Source organism: Cricetulus griseus (genome assembly GCF_003668045.3).
Source record: "Cricetulus griseus strain 17A/GY chromosome 1 unlocalized genomic scaffold, alternate assembly CriGri-PICRH-1.0 chr1_1, whole genome shotgun sequence".
Classification (NCBI taxonomy): domain Eukaryota; kingdom Metazoa; phylum Chordata; class Mammalia; order Rodentia; family Cricetidae; genus Cricetulus; species Cricetulus griseus.
The window spans coordinates 11,451,384-11,470,242 of record NW_023276807.1 but is presented as its reverse complement, the minus strand read 5'-3'; the positions used below and the strand labels follow the sequence as shown (position 1 = coordinate 11,470,242).

General features: G+C 45.8%; 1 protein-coding gene across 1 annotated transcript in view; it reads left to right on the top strand.

Annotated features, from left to right (window-relative positions):
- The window catches only part of CUNH2orf92 (chromosome unknown C2orf92 homolog), a 22,236-nt gene extending 4,663 nt beyond the window's left edge, over positions 1 to 17,573 (top strand). The window contains exons 2-8 of the mRNA XM_035452475.1: positions 1,063 to 1,161; positions 3,166 to 3,249; positions 9,669 to 9,799; positions 11,639 to 11,756; positions 14,298 to 14,423; positions 15,691 to 15,841; positions 17,441 to 17,573. Of these exons, the coding sequence (XP_035308366.1) occupies positions 1,063 to 1,161; positions 3,166 to 3,249; positions 9,669 to 9,799; positions 11,639 to 11,756; positions 14,298 to 14,423; positions 15,691 to 15,841; positions 17,441 to 17,573 (842 nt within the window). The remainder of the gene's footprint in view (positions 1 to 1,062; positions 1,162 to 3,165; positions 3,250 to 9,668; positions 9,800 to 11,638; positions 11,757 to 14,297; positions 14,424 to 15,690; positions 15,842 to 17,440) is intronic.
- Positions 17,574 to 18,859: the final 1,286 nt, after the last annotated feature.

Below are 18,859 nucleotides of genomic sequence, written 5' to 3'. Positions count from 1 at the left end.
ATGTACTTCCCTTAGCAAGGCTCTACCTCCTAAAGCAGTGGTTCTCAAAAATATTTGCATTATGACTTATAATGTCGCAAAAGTACAGTTATGAAGTAGGAATGAACATAATTTTATGGTTGGGGATCACCACAGCATGAAGAACTGTATTAAAGGGTCGCAGCATTAGGAAAGCTGAGAACCACTGTTTCTGTAATCTCCCCAAACAGCCCCGCTAATTGAGACCATCAAACACACAAGCCTGTGGGAGTCATTGCTCACTGAAACCACAACAGGGGGATAGCTTAAAATAAGAGAAAGAAAGTCGTTATGACAGGATGATGGGGAAGCCCAAAGAAGAGAGTCTTAAGAGAAATCCCTTCAATAAGAAAATCTTGCTTTTCTATCATTTCAGTGTATGGGCATGTGTGGTAGGAAGTTCTACCCATGCGACTTAGTCTTGGTATAGCCTACCTGACAGGGAGCATGGAGGAACTAGGTACTGGGTTGAACCATTCATCAGGAGCTGTGAAAACCACAACACAGCTTGGGACAAGATAGCTTCTTAACTTTTCATCCCAGGGTAGATCTGGGAAGAGTGAGGTTTTAGGGGGTTGACAAAGAGTGGCCTTTTCTTCAGGTTGTGGGATCTGGCCTCTTAGAGTAGCTAGCATCTTTAACCAGCTAGGGTGTTAGGCCCTTGACCTAACACCAGGAGAGGCAATAAGGCCTCAAATGAAGAAACGATGTGTGTCTTGTAGAGATAAGAAAGCATTTTTGCTTGTACACAGAGCAGCTTGGGAACAGTCTCAGAGGTAGGTCGGAATGACACCAGGAACTAGGAGGAAAACTGAGACGTGGGGCAGAGTTTCTAGCTATCTGCGCTTGGTGGGTGATGCCCTCTCTGCCTGGGATATCTGGTGCAGTCCTGATTTTGCGGGTGTGATGGCATCTTAGCGGAGCATCCCGCGTCCACTGAGTTTGAGTCACCCATTCACGAATCCATGAACACACCAGGTAGGTACAGAGCAGGATATACCTGATGTATTGCTGGTGTTAAAGATTTTGCTTGCTTCTCTTCAGATGAGATCCTGCTGCAGGTGTTTCCCAGAAATCTAGATGACGTATCAAAAGATACAAGTACGGCTGGCAGACTGATCACCTGGAGTGACGTGAATGAAAGCAAGTATCTGTCCATGGATTCAGAGTGCGTGTGTTTTCATAGGCTGTGTTGTATTGGATGTGCTGTGACTTGAGCATCCCAGGACCCAGCTATTGGTGGGGCACTACCAAGCTGAGATGTGAAGACAGAGAAATCAGAAACCGTCACTGTGGCTTTCATTATCTATGGGGTGTATATGGGCTGAAGCGATGGCTCAGCTGTTAAAGGCTAGGCTCACAACCAGAAATCTATGGGGTGTGTGCTGTAAAGTGTGTCTGTGCCTCCTCCTCTTCCTTTCCTCCTCCTCCTTCTTCTCCCCCCTCCCTCCTCCTCCTCCTCTCTCTCTTCTCCCTCCTCCTCTCCCTCCTCCTACTGTGATCCCTGTTGTGCAGAGTCACGAAGGCCCTGTCACCGTGGATATTGTACAAAGGATGGGAATCTAATTTTCAGCATGGCTCAGTGTTCCTGGTAACACACGCTAGGCATAGTGTTATAACTTTCTTCTCATCCACACTTTATAGCTTACTGCCCAGGAATGCCCAAGTCTGGGGTGCAAAGCCTTCTCACACACTCCCTCGTCACCTCATCCCTGCCTTAGCCTTTGTAAACTATTTGGCCAGAGCAGCACAGCTGATTTCTCCATTAACACTCGTTTTCAGATGCTAAAGTTAAGAGAAAACAGCTGGCCACATATGCAAAACAAAGCAATGCAAAACAAAACAAAACAAAACAAAAAAAAACCCCGTGCACATTAGCCCTAAATCATGGAAATAACAGAGAAGGCCCTCCCTCATTAAGAGGGAGATTGAAAATGGGTCATTACTTATCAAAATGAAGCCAGAAACATGTGTTGTGTTGAAATTACACTATAAGTAAAGCAGTTTTGTAACTAATGACCCGGCCAATGCATTTCTCAATGGCCACTCAATAAAGACACACACAAGTACTTTTGCTTCGCAGTCCTGCTAGCTTGCCTGCAGCAGATTTTATTATGTTCCCTTAGTTGATACAATGTGACATGTTTTCAGCAAAAAGCTTAAGGATTAGATGTATTTGGTCCTAACGACTCTCCCAGGTCTCATTAATAGAGAACTGTGCCTTTGTCATTTATTGGCTCAAACAGCCCTGCTTGATGTCATCTGGCACCCACCACCCAGGCTCTTCTACCAGTTTTCTTCTATAGTTAGAGCCAGTAGCGCCAGCAGAGCCAGCGTGTGCACACAGATCACTCAGTGGCTATGCATATTGTCTGTCAGGAAACCGTGGGAAATGACCTCTGCTAGGCTCTGTGGTGGAGTTTTAGACTCCTCTGTTTAAAAGTGTTTCTACACATGTTTGTTTGGTGTGTGTGTGTGTGTGTGTGTGTGTGTGTGTGTGTGTGTGTACTAGCTATGGTGTGCGTGTGGAATTCAGAGGACAACTTTCAGGAGTTGGTCCCCTCCTTCCATGTGGGTCCCAGGGATTGCCCAACTGTGCTTTGACCTGCTGAACCATCTTGTAGGCTCAAACCTTAGATACTTGCAGATACTTCGTAGCTATCCTGTGCCACTTTGACAAAGAGAACACAGGGCAACTGGGATGGTTACTTCTAAGAGTTGGACCTTTGGGCATGCCTGTGAGGGTTTATCTTGAATATATTAATTGATGTGGGTGGGACCATTCCCTGGGCTGGGGATGCTGGACTGTATAAGATGGAGAGAGCTAGTTGAGCAATACAATTACAAAGCATCTCTGTTTGATTGCTAAGTATGAGTGTGATGTCTCCAGCTAGCATCCTGCTCCTGCCTCTGTGTCTTCTGCACTGTAACAGGCTGTATCCTATTAGAGGTACAAGCCAGTATTAATCCTTTCACTCTTAAGTTGATTTTGCCAAAGTAATTTTTCCACAGCGATGAGAAAGTGACTAAGACACCAGTTACAGAACTGTTCCCCTCGAAGTACCTTGTAAAGGAGTGGGGCTTCAGAGAGACTAGGTGTAGATTTGAGGAAAGATTTAAGCACAGCTAAAGTTTGTTTCCCCACAGCTCATCCCAGCCCATACAGCTTCAACAATTCTGAATTTGCCTCAAGGTCACCTAAGCAAGAGGAACATTTGGCTAAGATATTTGGTAAGTCACCTCCTCCTGTGAAAACTTTAGGTAGTATTTGAAGAAGTCTCCTGCTTGTCCTTGGCTGTCTCTTAGGTAACTCATTCCTACTGCTGCAAGGGAAGGTAAGCATGTTTGTTGCCTTGTGGTTAAAATCAGTTCCCCTGCTACAGTCCCAAGAAAACCAGCAGAAAGCAGAATGCAAACACTGGGAAAGGACCCTGCTTCTCAGAGGGTGCCATATGGTGGGAGCAGGGTATGTTAGTGTAAGAATAGCCTGGGAGATTGTACCAGGCCTACCTGCCTAAGTGCTTGTGTGTGTGGGAAGACCTTCACATTAGTTTTGAAAGTGCCGCCACATTGTTCTACTCTGAAAGCAGAGGTGGCAAGAACTGTCTTTTTTCTTTTCTCTTTTAGAAGCTCTTGGTTTTTTTTTTTTGTTTGTTTGTTTTTGTTTTTTTGTTTTATTTGTGACAAGATTTCTCTATGTGGCCTTGGCTGTCCTAGAACTAGCTCTGTAGGCCAGGCTGGTCTGGAACTCACAGAGATCTGCCTGCCTCTGCCTCTCAAGTGCTGGGACTCAAGGTATGTGCCACCACTGCCTGGCTAGGTCTTATTTATTTTTATCAATATAAATATTTCTTTGAAAGCATAAAGTTTGACATATAAAAATAAAATCTCACTTCAATTATATGAACCTATTCAATCTTTAGCATTTATATTAACTAGTATACTAACAATGTTATAATGTGGATGTTATTTTTTATTTTTAAATTTTCCATACAATATATTTTGACTATATTTTTTCCCTTTCCTAGCTCCTCTAGATTCCACCTTCCTATCCACCCAACTTCTTTATGTTCTTTCTTTCTCTTACACACACACACACACACACACACACACACACACACTTGATAAACATGAGCCCATTTCATGTTGGCCAACTGTGCCTGAGAATGGGGCCTGCTCTGTAGTGTGGTTGATATACCCAGTGCCACTCTATTAAAGAAAACTGATTTCCCTTTCTGAGTAGCTATCAGTTGCGAATAGCTTCTTAGTTAGGGGTGGGACTTTACATTGATTTCCATTTCTCTGGGCTGGGGTTTTGTCTGGTTTGAACTTGTCCATGTCTTGAATATCTGATCACAATCTGAGTTCACAAGGGCATCATACCTGTAATCTTTCCTTCTCCTTCTCTGCAGAGATCCCTGAGGTTTTTTTTGGGGGGGGGGCAGGTTTGATAAAGACACCCCATTTACATCTGAGTGCTCCAAAGTCTTTCATTGTCAGGTTGTGGGTTTCTGTGTTTATTGTCATCTATTGCAAGAGGCAGCTTCTTGGGCTGGATAGGCGGCTCAGCAATTGAGAGCAGTGGGTGCTCTACCAGAGGACCTTGGTTTGATTCCAGTGCCACCTGGTGGCTCACAAACGTCTAACTCTAGCCCCAGAATATCCAGCACTCTTTTCTGGCCTCTGAGGGTACCAGAACTGCACAAGGTGCACAGACATTCAAGCCAGCAAAAATACTCATACACATATATTAAAAATAAATAAATTCTTGAAATTAAAAAAGCAGCAGCTTCCCTGGTGAGGGTTGGATGCTGCACTGGTCTAGGTGTATAGCTATAATATAGCAGTAGGAGCCATTTTATTGCTATGCTCATTTAGCAGAAGAATAGTAGTAGGTTTCCTCTAGGGCAGTGGTTCTCAACCTTCCTAATGCCAACCTTCCTAACCTTTTCATTCAGTTCCTCATGGTATGGTGTGGTGACCCCAACCATAAAATTACTTTTGTTGCTACTTCATAACTATAATTTTGCAACTGTTATGAACTGTAACGTAAATATCTGTGTTTTCTGATGGTCTTCTTTTTTATTTATTTGTTTATTATAAATACTGTGTTCTGCCTGCATGTATCCCTGCAGGCCAGAAGAGGGCACCAGATCTCATTACAGATAGTTGTGATCCACCATGTAGTTGCTGGGAATTGAACTCAGGACCTCTGGAAGACTAGCCAGTGCTCTTAACCTCTAAGCCATCTCTCCAGACCGTTTTTCCAATGGTCTTAAGTGACCCCTCTGTAAGAGCTATTCAGACTCCAGGGGTTGTGACCCACAGGTTGAGAACCACTGCTCTAGGGCATGACCTATTTAGTCTCAGGTTCTTGGACTCATTTGCAGTGTCAAATATGAGTTGCATCCTATGGAGTGGGTCTTAAACCCACTAAAAAGTGGTTGGTTACTCCTATAACATTTTGCCAATATTGCATCAAAGGTATAACTCGAAGGCAGGTCATTATTGTAGCTTGCAGGCTTCATAGATGGGTATGATTCATGATTACTTTTCTGCTCTGGTAGGGTGTATAACACCTTCCAACACTAGGAATGTCAGCTAGTAGCAGGGGTGAAGCTTCTAGTTGAGCAATAGCTGGATGTGGTGTCTTTAGTAATATGGTCGTACCACCAGGCTGAAGAGGGTAACCAACAGCATTGCCAGTGGCCTGTGATGTTTGGGGGAAGTCTATGGGCCAAGAAGTCAAAAGATGTAACTCATTCCCATACTGAGGGTTTTACCTTGTAGCATATCATTTGTAGCTGGAGTATTGTCACCCCCACTATACGGTATGGACTATACCATTATAATTTAGAGAAATGTCTTAAGCAGCTGTTTGGGATTCCTATAGAGCTTGAAGAAGAGGTAGGCGTGATTCGGGGTTATGCTTTGGTCTGATTGTTGCTTTAGATTATTGGAGGGCTGGGACAACATGAGTACTCTATTGTAAATCTCTCCAGGCTGCAGAGGCTTCCAAACTACTCTGCTGAGGAGTTTACAAAGGTGAGGGAGGCAAGATGGACGGCTCAGCAATTAAGAGTAGGCACTGCTATTTCAGAGGACCAGAGTTTGATTCCCAGTATCCATATCAGGTAGATCACGACCATCTGTAACTCCAACTCCATGGGGGTCCACATCTTCGGGCCTCTGTGGGCACCTGCACTCACATGCACACACAGACACACTCACTACAAATGTTAAAGAAAGAGGAATAGACTGTATAGGGTAGGCAAAATGGCTCACAGTTAAAAATGCATGCAACACAAGTGTGGCGACTGTTTTTCAGTGCCAGAACCAGTGTAAAAGTAGGAGATCTGACTCCACAGAGTTACCCTCTGACCCCACACTTGTGCTGGCTACAGGTGTGCCTGCACTCACACACACATAAACAAAAATAAGACTTTTTTCTCTTCTTTTGGGAGATAGAAACTTAAGGACATCTTGGTCAGGCACTGGCTGATCTCAGAGATTGTGAAACAGGGACAGGACCTGTCACCCACACTTAGGAATTCACAATACAATAGTTTGACAAAATTGCTGACGGGTGGTTTTACCCCTTAATAAGCAAGCAGGGACCAGCGGTTCCTGGAAATTAGGAGGATTAGATTTCAAGAGTTATGGTCCCTCAAAAGTTCAGCTTAAGCCGGGCGTTGGTGGCACATGCCTTTAATCCCAGCACTCGGGAGGCAGAGGAAGGCGGATCTTTGCGAGTTCGAGACCAGCCTAGTCTATAAGAGCTAGTTCTAGGATAGCTTCCAAAACAGAGAAACCCTGTCTCAAAAAACCAAAAAAAAAAAAAAAAAAAGTTCACCTTAAACATCAAATTACAAAGCATACAAAGAAACAGGCCTGCATGTTCATTCACAGGAAAAGGGAATTTGACAGATCCATTCCCTGCACACTGAGACCATTAGAGTTGTTAACCTAGAGGTGGCTTCAGTAGGTTGAATGAATAAAGGAAACCACCCAGAGAGAAGAAAACTAGAAGAGCAGTGCATGAACAGAATGAGAATATCAGTGAAGACGGATGCAAACCACCATTTCATGCCTGTAACCCTATCTTGGGGGCCAAGGCTGGGGTTAGTGGATGGGGTGGGACACAGGGTGTGTGTGTGTGTGTGTGTGTGTGTGTGTGTGTGAAAGTTCCAGCCCTATGCCAAAAAATAAGACCCTGTCTCAAAAAAACAGTTGGGTGGGGAGGGAGGGAAGGAGAAAGAAAGAGAAAGGAGCCTTAGGAAAGTTGTGAAGTTAAAAAATAATATAATAGAAATGAAAACTCTCTAGAAGTGTTCACCAGCCATTCTAGATAGACAGAAATTGGGTCAACAAACTTGTAGATACGACACTAAAATTGCTGGGCGTTGGTGGTGCACGCCTTTAATCCCAGCACTCGGGAGGCAAAGGCAGGCGGATCTCTGTGAGTTTGAGACCAGCCTGGTCTACAAGAGCTAGTTTCAGGACAGCCTCGAAAGCCACAAAGAAACCCTGTCTCGAAAAAACAAAAAACAAAACAAGAACAAAAACAACCCCCCCCAAAAAAACCAAAACCAAAACGAAACAAAAAAGACACTAAAATTATCTGATCTGAAGAGTAGAAAGACAAACAATGATAAGAAAATGCAACATGAGGCCATGATGGGATACAATCAAGGGTACTGAGTTACAAAGCAGATCCCAGGGAAAGAGAAAGAGGGCAGCGGGGTCAGCTGGGTCCGGTGGTGCACGTCTTTGATCCTTGTACTCAGAAGGCAGAGGCAAATGGCTCTTGCTGAATTTCCTAAATCTGATGAAAGACCTGAAGAATGGCTGAGCAGGTGCCAGGCAGGAGAAAATGAAGGAGACCCACGTTGAAATGCACTGTGGTCCATTTGCCATTCCAAAGATGCCTTTGGAGTAGAGGAAACTCCCAGGAGATGCAGAAATGGCTTGGTGGTTAAGAGTGCAGAGGACTGGGGTTCAGGTCTCAGCACTGCATGACCACTCACAACTGTCTGCACTCCAGCTCCAAGGGCTTTGGTGCCCTCTTCTGGTCTTTGAGGGCTCCTACACAGTGCGATGCACCCAAATTCAGATAGGCACACGGCATATGATGATGATGATGATGATAATATCAACTTAGAAAAGACTCCTGGGAGAGTAAACTCTGGTGTCCCTCTGCTGAGGGCTGCTAGACAGAGACATTCTGATTCTAGAACAGCACCTGCTTGCAAGGGCCAGGGTATCTTGTGACATGACAACCCTTTGTTCCAGGAGCTGTCCTTTGTGAGGGTCTGGGAGTTGGCTTCCTTCATACACATGCTGTCAGAACCATCAGTCCAGATACACTGCCCCCCCCCCCCCACTGAGGTTGATGACTAACTGGCAGGTGACTGTGACCAAATGAATGGGTAGTCATAGCTAGCTCTTCCAGCCTATACTTTTAATAACACTGTCTTGGAATCCAAAAATCTGCCCTCTCCCATTGTCCTTGTGACAAGCCACACCAGTGTGTAAGAGCCCAGTGAGGACACGTGAAGTTGAGCAGGGAAGACACCGTCCCCCCAGACATCTGCTGACAGATCAAGCATTGTGCCACACTGTCCTTGACTGTGGTGGGCAACAGTTGACTTGCCAGTTCCTCTATGAGCAGCATATATTTGTTGCTGTTTTTGTTTTGAGACAGAGTCTCACTATGTAGCCCTACGTGGCCTAGAACTCACTGTGTAGACCCGGATGACCTCAGATTCATGGATATGCTCCCATGTCTGATTTCCAAGTACTGGGACTAAAGACACCACCACACCCAGAATCCTGAACAATATTTAAGGTTCTCGTGGAACACTGGGTGCTTCTAAAAGGGTATGGTAAGGACTTGCTCATGTCATGGTGAATCTGATGGCTCATCTCTGGTATTCGTCATGAGCTGCTATGTCATCAAGAGATAACACCAGAACAAATACTGCCTATCCTTTCTCCTGCCTTGCTATTGGCCGTTTGGCACTTTGTTAGGACCACCAGGTGTTTTAGGCAGGCCTACAGTAACACAGCTTCACATAGTTAAGCAAATGCAACATTAACAAAAGTCACACACCTAAAATAATCTTCTCCCACAGTATATCATATGCACGTGGTGCCCAAGGAGGCCAGAAGAAGGCATCAGATCTTCCGGAACTGGTGTTAATAACAAGTTGTGAGCCAACATGAGCATGCTGGGAATCTAACCTAAGTCCTCCAGAAGAGTGGCTAGTGAACATAACCACTGAGCCATCTCCATCCCTCTTAAGAGTTTTTTAAATATAAATCTCTTCATGACCTTTTAACGTTTTGCCTCATTTCTGACTTGTAGCCTTCACCCCGTTTTTGTGTGTCAGCCTGGGGAGGGTCTTGGGGGTCTTATGAATAACACCAGGAATGAGAAGAGAAGCTGTATCTCCACTATGAGGCGTGGGACAGAGTTTCTAGACGTCTCTGCCTGGGATATCTGGTGCAATCATCTTGGAGCAGAGCATCCTGCGTCCACTGAGTTTGAGTCATCATTCACTCGTCTGTGGACACGCTGCTCATGTGCAGAGCAAGATAACCCCGCATGCGTTGCTGGTGTTAACGTGTTTGTGCTTTGCTTCTTGCAGATGAGATCCTGCGACAGGTCTTTTCTAATGACCCAAAATACTTAACAAAAGAAGGCCCAAGGACAGCTGAAGAGCCAGCAAGGCAGAAAGACTTGAATGAAAGCAAGTATATGCCAATGGGCACCTCTTTGGTAACTGGACATACCTTGAGAGAGGCATGGAGACAATGGCCCTCGAAGGGCTAGATGTGGGCTAGAGGGTCAACTCTTGTTGACTGTGTCTGTGATGCCGCATCCAAGGAAAGATGACCAAATCTGGCACACAAAGCTTTTCATTAAAAATGTTTAGGCATAGTCAGTCCATTTTCCCACAATGTGGCTACCAGTTGCGTCAGCGCCATTTATTAGAAAGTCTGTCTGAGATGCCTCCTTTATCATGGCGTAACTCCTCCTACCCTCTGAGGTTCTGCCTGGGTTTCCTATTCATCTCGTGCACACAGCACACAGAGGCTGAAACGGTTTGTTTGAATGTCCTTCAGAACCAGTACCCCCCTTGCAGTTTCTGCCCCCCAGTGACTTTTCTGACCATTTTAATGATAGTTTTCCCATATGAGCTTTACTATCAGCCTGTCTAACTTTATTAAAAGTCTGTTTGTACTTTTCTCAGTCATTTTGGAAAAACCGTTATTACCCAAGGTTAGAAATGGGGATATCTTGACAATTTTTTTTTTTTTTTGGTTTTTTGAGACAGGGTTTCTCTGTGTAGCTTTGGAGCCTATCCTGGCACTCGCTCTGGAAACCAGGCTGGCCTCGAACTCACAGAGATCTGCCTCCCGAATGCTGGGACTAAAGGCGTGCGCCACCAAGGCCAGGCAAACTTGACAAAATTTTAAGATTGACTTTGGCTTTTTCAAGTGTGTTCTATATCTACACCTACCTACATGTGTATGTTGTATGTAGGGATGCATATATAGCTAATTTACTGCTTTTCTGTGTTGTTTAGTGGAGATTTCTCTGTTATCTTGTACACTACCAAGTAAAGTTTTGGTAAGAAGGTAAATTGATCTGTGCATGATCATTTCATCACCTTTGTACCTGTGCTGGCTGGCTTTTGTCAACTTGACACAAACGTGAGACAGCTGGGGAGAGGGAACTTCAGCTGAGAAACTGCCTCCATCAGATTGCTCATGGGCATATCTGGTGGGATGTTTTCTTGGTAACTGACACAGGCGGTCAGCCCTGGGCAGGCGGTCCTGGATTGTATGAAAGGGCAAAACAGTAAGTTGTGTGTCCCTGTGGCCTCCGCTTCAGTTCCTGCCTCCAGGCTCCTGCCTTGGCTTCCCTTCAGGAACTGTAACTTGTAAGCCACAGAAACCCTTTTGTTTCCCCAAGTTGCTCTGGATTGATCATGATGTTTCTCACAGCAAACTAAGACAGGACCTTACTGGATTGTAGTATATGTGTATATATAACATAACATCTGCAGAGAGATACAGTTTTACTTCTTTGCAAATGACTGAGTCTCTCACCCATATTATGTGTCCTACTTAATTACATTGTTACTATCTCCAAGACAATCTTTATGAGTACTAGAAATATAATTACACTCTGTCTTTTGCCTCTCTCAGGGGGAGATGCTTCTAATGTGACTAAGATAGTGGTTATGGGATGAATATAAGAAATAGAGCATCCATCCATCCATCCATCTATCCATCCATCCATCCATCCATCCACCATCCACCATCAGTCTACCTATTTCCCTCTGTTTCCAAACACATCCACATATACACACATATATTTGCATACTGAGAATGAATTCCTCCATTTCTGTTTGCTGTGGTAGGTTTGTTTTTGAGGTTTATATATTTTTATATATATGCTAAGTACCTGCTATGTACCAACTCACCAATCCTATTGGCCATCATGCTTGTGGTCTGCATTTTGAAATGATTGACAACAGTGCCAATAGAGTGAGCACTGTCAATCAGCTGTTGGAGTTTTCTTCTGCATTTACTCATTTCATCTCCACAGCCGTCTGGTGTGGCAGCATTGTTACTGTGCATGGGTTTTTCCATCTGGGGGATGCTGAGGTTAAGTAACTTGCTGCAGGCCAAGCATCCAGCAGGGGGCAGTGCTGGTCCAATCAGCTGTTGGAGTTTTCTTCTGCATTTACTCATTTCATCTCCACAGCCGTCTGGTGTGGCAGCATTGTTACTGTGCATGGGTTTTTCCATCTGGGGGATGCTGAGGTTAAGTAACTTGCTGCAGGCCAAGCATCCAGCAGGGGGCAGTGCTGGTCCACAAACCAGGACAACGGCGCTACTAGTTATGTCCATAGTTTGTCTTTATTCTGCAGACATTGTCCAGAGCAGCATTCCCCCATGCTATCTTTAGACAGGCACCCCAGTGTCCAGGGGTTGGGATGCTCTATCTCCAGATATCTTGTCTTTGGCTGAATGGACCGACAATGTACTCATTATGATGGTCATTGAACAGCAAGAAAGACAGTGTTTCCCCATCTAAAACATTCATGGTGTGAGATAATTTTTAAATAAGGGAGTTTGCTTTGCTTCTTGCCCTTTATTGTTACACTACAAGGGTCTAGGTGCCCTGTTGGGCTCAGCTCCCCTGAAACAAACTTGATATCACATGTAGGTCCTAACTGCTATCTTGGTAGATTGTTTTTTGTTTGTTTTTTGTTTTTTGTTTTTTGTTTTTTCCTAGAATGTTTACACAGTAGCAAAGAAGACATAACTCGGCACATGACAACTTTCTAAGTACAAATGGGCTTCCCCCTTCCTCTATTTCCCCAGAACTCAAGGTATGCAGTAGGCTACCTATACTAGGTTTGAAGTCAATTCTGTGTTATTTGTTTTTGTAAGGGAAGAATCCCATTATAAATTGATTATCATGAGAATTGCATGGATCTCTTACCAGACACTTAATAACCTTTGTCCATGGCAATGAGTTGTTTCCTCTGTGAACTTCTCTAAAAACCTTCAGCAAGCTCACCCTGCACTTCCTCTCCGGTCTCGGGGTCCCCTGTGTGGGGCTGAGGTCCCAGCTTGGCTTTAGGTTGTGTGGGTGTGTGGGACTCACTGTTTCTCTCCCTGCCCATTTGCTATCTGGTAGCTTGCCTTCCCAACTCACACAGACCATGCAGCTCTCTTCAGGGCTCCTACCCATGGGTTCCAGCTTGTTTCATGGAACAGCTCAGGTCATCCATATCGTTGTCTCTGGGACCTTTCCATGCCTGCCGAAGACAACTCTTTTTACCTCCCATTTCTCTGTATCAAGTGCTCCCAGGCATTTTGCCAGCCCTCCTATTGAAATGAGTCACAGCCAGCCAATGGCAGAGCTAGAATGCAAGACTTTCTCATTTCCAAACCTGTCTCCTTTCTTCTAAAACCATTATGCAGTTTCGAGGCACCAATAAATATCTCAGTGTGGTTCATTTTCCTATTTTGTGTAGCTCTTTGTGGTTTAAACAGGACTTTCACAAGTGTCCTGCCATCTATAATGCAAGTCATAGCATCTATATTTCATACAAATAGAGACAAGAGACCAGAGCTCAGAGAAACTCAAGTCCAGGCCAGACACCCTAAGTGTGGTCCCCACGGACAGTAGCAATATCTGTGAGACATGCCTGTTCTCAGGCCTACTTAGACCAATAGAGACAGAAACTCTCAAGTGGGGCCCAGCAACCTGTGTTTGACAAGCTTTCCCCATGAGGATCATTGCCTCAGGCACGAGTGACTGAATTTGTCAGGTTATAAATAAATCCAAAACACTGATGTGATTTAGAAACCTTCGGCTCCTCTCCGAACCCCCCTTACTGCTTTACTTTGATTCTGGAAGAAGCTATTAATGGTTTGGGGAGATGTCTTAGTGGGTAAAGCACTTGCCACACACTGTAAAAATCAGATAACAATCCCCAGAACTTACGTAAAGCTGTATGGGGTAGCATACGTGTGTGATTACAGAGCTCTGGTGAGGGCAGGAAAATCTGTAAGTTTTGGGGCCAGCTAGCCTGCTGTACACCATGGCTGACAACAGAGAGACCCTGTCTCAGACAGGATGAAAGGTTCAGGCTTGTCCTCTGAATTCCACACATGTGCTTTGACATGCACACACTGAAGTGTGTATCCCACACAAAGCTTCTTTATCACAGAAACAGAATTAGTCTCAGACGACTGCAGGTAAAACTGTTAATGTTAGCTTCCCATCTCCATAACGAAATACCTGAGATGATCAGCTTATAAGATGTTGGCTCACACCTTTAGAAATTCTAGTTCATTGGCTGCCCATGTTGTTCAGGGGCCTGTGGAGAAGTACAGAAATAGGGTATGAGTGTGAGAGAGAGAGCAAATACACTCATTCTATGCCAAGAAGAGAGAGAGAGAGAGAGAGAGAGAGAGAGAGAGAGAGGAGAGAGGAGAGAATGTGGACCAAGTGGGCGTGGTCAGCATTTCCCCCTAAACAGAGAGAGAGGGAGGGAGGAGAGGAGGAAAGGTTAGCTAGGATCCCAGAATCCTCTCTGAGGGCACAGCCCTAATGAGGTAAATGCCGCCCACAGGCCCCACCCCCTAAAGGTTCCAGTGCCTTCTAAGAGTACCCCCTGTAGACTGAGGCTTTAACATGTAGACTTTGGTGTCATTCAGGATCTAGACTTCTCTTTTGTCTTTTGTAGATCATATTGCTGAGAAGACAGATAAAGAACCGTCTTTATTCAACAGGGATCTAAGCGATCAATTAACTACTGCTGGCAAAAAAATATTCGGCAAAGAAATATCCCGAAGATTAGTAGCTATTCGTGGTAATCACTCTTTTTAAAATATATATTTTATTAACATTTTTAAATTTTTTTATTTTTTAAAACAATCTTATTTTACATACCAATCCCAGCTCCTTCCTCCTGCTCCCCCTCCCCTTCCCCTCCCCCTCCTCCTCTACTCCTCAGAGAGGGTGAGCCTCTGTTCTTAAAGCATAACCTAAGTAAGAGTTTTGAGTGTGGAAGGTTCTAGAATGTGTCTTTTGAGGTCATGGTACTATAGCAGAATAGAGTCAGTGTACCTTTAGTTCACCTGCAAAAGTTTGTGGTAAGCTAGTGCAGGGTCATATACCTGTAATCCCAGCACTCAGCAGACTGAGGCAGGAGAATCATGGGTTTGAGGCCAGCCTGGGCTATGTGGTAAGGCTGTCTAAACACACCACACACATACACACATGCACGCACGCACGCACGCATGCACACACACACACACACACACACACACACACACACACACGGCAATGTAAATGAATTTTAAATCTTTGACCACATTTTCAAGAGGATTTTCATGGTTTTTCTAAATAGCCAGAGTCATTTAGAACATGGTATCCTCTTCTGAGTCCCTGCCATTGCTCGGCACTGAGGCTGTCTAACATACAAGAGGGATTCAATGTCAAAGGTTAACCTCGTCTTCTGAGGTTATGGCTTCTTCCTTCTTGTTGGGTTACTGAGCTCAGGCTTGTTGGGAGCAGGGAGAGACTGACCCCATGCTGGACCAAGCCCAGGATGCCCTCCATACAGCCACAAATGGAATCACAGATGCTCCTGATTTCCCAAATGTCAGCTGGAAGCTCCATCAAAAATACTTCACTGTCAGAAATTAATCGCCAAGGGCTGGAGAGATGGCTCAGCGGTTAAGAACACTCACTGTTCTTCCAAAGGTCCTGAGTTCAATTCCCAGAAACCACATGGTGGCTTGCAAGCACCTTGAATGAGACCAGGTGCCCTCTGCTGGCATTCAGGCAGAAGACTTTACGTAATAAATAAATAAAATCTTAAAAAAAAAAAAAAGAAATTAATCGCCAAGCCTGACAACTGGAGTTCATCCTCCAACCTTCATGATAGAAAGAGAGAACTCCCATAAATTGGTCACACACATGCGTGGTGTGTGTATGCACACATACAACACAAAATAAAATGTAATTTTAAACTTTCTAGTGTTGAATTATTCTAGGTTCAGGCTGCCTATAGCTAACTCTCCTTGTATCGTCCTGTTTAGATACTCACACTGATCTTGTGTCTTCCTGTTTAGATGCTCACAATGAGGGTCTGCCTTGCAGACAGATGCTGAGCTTCCTTCAGAAGAACATTGTTATTGCTACCATTGCTGTGGCTTCAGTCCTCCTGGTCACAGTGTTTGTGGTATTTGTACTGGTCACGTACTTAAGGCGGAAACAGCCAAGGTGAGTGGCTCTCGGCATCCATCTTCCTCTTAAGAACTCTGGAAGGGTGGCAGTGGTGGAAGGATGGGCTCAGATTCTATTCCTAGCACAGGGTGGTTCATAACCATCTGCATCTCCAGTTTCAAGGGATCCAACCCACACTCTGGCCTCCTAGAGCATGGTATACATGTGGCAATGATGGCAAAACAACCATACATGTAAGGTAAAATGAAAGTGTGTGTGTGTGTGTGTGTGTGTGTGTGTGTGTGTGTGTGTGTGTGTGTGTGTGTTTAAACAAATAACTTAGGGAGTTTGAAACAGTTGCTTCTTGCAAATCCCAGATATAGGAGGAAGTCAGGGATGGCTTCCTGCTGTGCCTCAGCATCTCCCAGCGATTAGAGTTCCCAGGTGATGGGTTTCAGGAACTGTCTGGCATTTCTGAGGCACAGGGAGGCTTTGGAGTCCCCGACTTGGGCTTTGCTTGCCTCTCAAGGCCATGCAAGTCTGAGAGGAAACTGAAGAGGAAACGGCAGAGCCTCTGGTTAGAAGAATGGAAGCTAGGACTCTATTCCCTGCCTCCCCTCTGGCCCCCCATCAGGGCTTCTCTGTGTAGCCCTGGCTGTCCTGGAACTTGCTCTGTAGACCAGGCTGGCCTTGAACTCAGAGGTCCACCTGCTTCTGCCTCCTGAGTGCTGGGATTAAAGGCGTGCACCGCCAAACTCAGCTAAGGGAACTAGGGCTCTAGGTGCAGGAAAGCCAAAGCATGGCTATAAGAAGGTGTGAAGGGACCAGATGGTGGAGAAGAAAACAAGGCTAAATTCTGTCCACTCACACTGGTTCAGCTGTGCGGCTTAGACCATGGTCCTGCTAACTGCTAAATCGCCACTTCCTAGAACCCTTCATGGTCCTCTAAGTGATGGATTAATGTCTGGCCTGGCAGGAGCCTTCAGGAGCAAGGAGAGAAAGGGTTCAGGCACAGATGGAACCTTGAACGGACACCAGAAGCAAATAACTTGAAAGAGCTTCATGTGCACAGTCACTTTGAGAATTAGGAGCCCCCTCTGCATCCTTGGAGACACACATTCCTAATGGCTGAGGAAAAGTAGCACCCCACCGACCACCTCCAGCTCCAGCACTCACCTTGTCCCTTTCCTTTGGGTCTGAGGCTGTAGCAGTTAAATTTCCCCATGAGAGAGTGTCACTGCCTTCTCTAAATGCCAAGGCCTTGTGGCTGGAAGAAAGCCTATCCAGGCAAGCTGACAACCACTTCACATCCCGCTTAACTCTTCCGAGACAGGCATGTGGGAAACTCGGATTTACGGGCTTCTGAAAATAATCTTGGCTCCATTTCATAACCCAGGCCAGGGCCCATCCTTGGACCAGCCATTTTCACTTGAAAAGAACTGGTTAGGATGGCTGGCTCCATCCCAAACAGATGAGCTGGGGCTGTGGATGGAGGAGTTTCCCAGAGGCACTTTGCGGCCCCGGGTCAGAGGGACAGACCTTCCCCGAGGAAACAGAATTCGGATCCCTGAAACTGCAGCCTCCCTTCCCATCTACCGGGCAGACAGTGGGGATTCCCATGTGCAGTGAGTATGCAGTTTTTCTTCTTCGTTTTAGGTGTCCGCCAGCGAACACGACATACAATATTTTTATAATGAATGGGAAGGGTTGGTGGCATAAGCCCGAGGAGAGGCTCCTCAGAAAATTCGCAGGGAAGCAGAAACACCTCAAGTGTAATTCCTGCGTCTAAGCCGGTGGAGGAGGCAGCAAACCGTCACCAAGCCACTGTCGGAGGGTTCTTTTGTGCTACCTGGACAGAAATCGAGGGTAGGCAAGCTCTCAAAACGCTGGTCTCTAGTGTAGGTGGGTGGAAGAAGTGGCAGCTGGCGCCCCTAGTGGTGCAGTCTCATGCAGGCCCTGGTGCTGGCTCTTGCTCACTTGCTGTCAGAGCTACAGTTTTCAGGTTGGGGTTTGAGACACTAGTCTCTAAAGTCACACCTGTTTCCACATCCCGTCTTCCTGCTGGGGAACTCATCAGCTGCTCCCTCAGTTGTTGGTGCTGCCACCAGGATGACTCAGGGGGTGGGGGATGGTGTACCTGCCTCTGTTGGGGCAGCCTTTGGGAGCTGGGGATGCAAGAGGGCCACTCAGAAACAGGTTGCTGGGAACGGCTGGCATCATTAAGCTCTGACATCCTTTCCCACTAGGGCCAGGATCCTGGTGGGATGATGGGATTCCTAGCCTGGACCCTTGCCAAGTCCTGGGCAGCAGTGCCATGCTTATAGAGCTAGGTTGGCTCAGGCCTGTACCCACAGCCTGCTTCAGTGGGTGGGTTGAGCAGCTACTTTAGCTGTTGTATGGCACACCAACACCGAAGCTTCTTTGTGGATCAGTGGTGAGGATACCAGCCACAAGCAAGGTATTTGAGAGCAGGGGTGGGTCTGGCACCAGACACTGACTGGGACTGCTCTGAGAACTCTTTGGATTTCTTCAACTGTTGACCAGTAGTTATAGGTACTTTGAGCTCTGAAGCTGGGGCCCCCATCTTGGGAATGTATACAGTACATTGGACAGTTTGGTAACCTGCTCCAAGTGAGCAAAGCAGCCTGCTTAAATAGCCTAGAAGAGCTGTTAAGACCAATCACAGCCATTTGTTTGGACCAATCCCAGTTCCCCAGTTCTGGGCCAATCACAGGCTTGCCAGAGGCCATAGTCATCCCTCCACCAGTGGAAGGGTTCCCTGGTTGGCCAAAGCAGAACTGAGGCTGTGACTGCAGAAAGTGTGGCACAAGCCATTTCAAACAGCTCTGCCTAGGGCTGGGTCTTCAACAAGCCTAGGTGACCAGCTGTGATGTTCTGCATAGTTGGCTCCAGGCATACATATGCTGGGTATTAAAGATGGCTGGTGCTATCAGAATGTAGTTCAGCCGACAGTCCTATGCTGGGCTGTGGTTGCACACGCCTTTAATCCCAGCACTCAGGAGGCAGAGACAGATGGATCTCTGTGAATTTGAGGCCAGCCTGGTCTACTTAGCA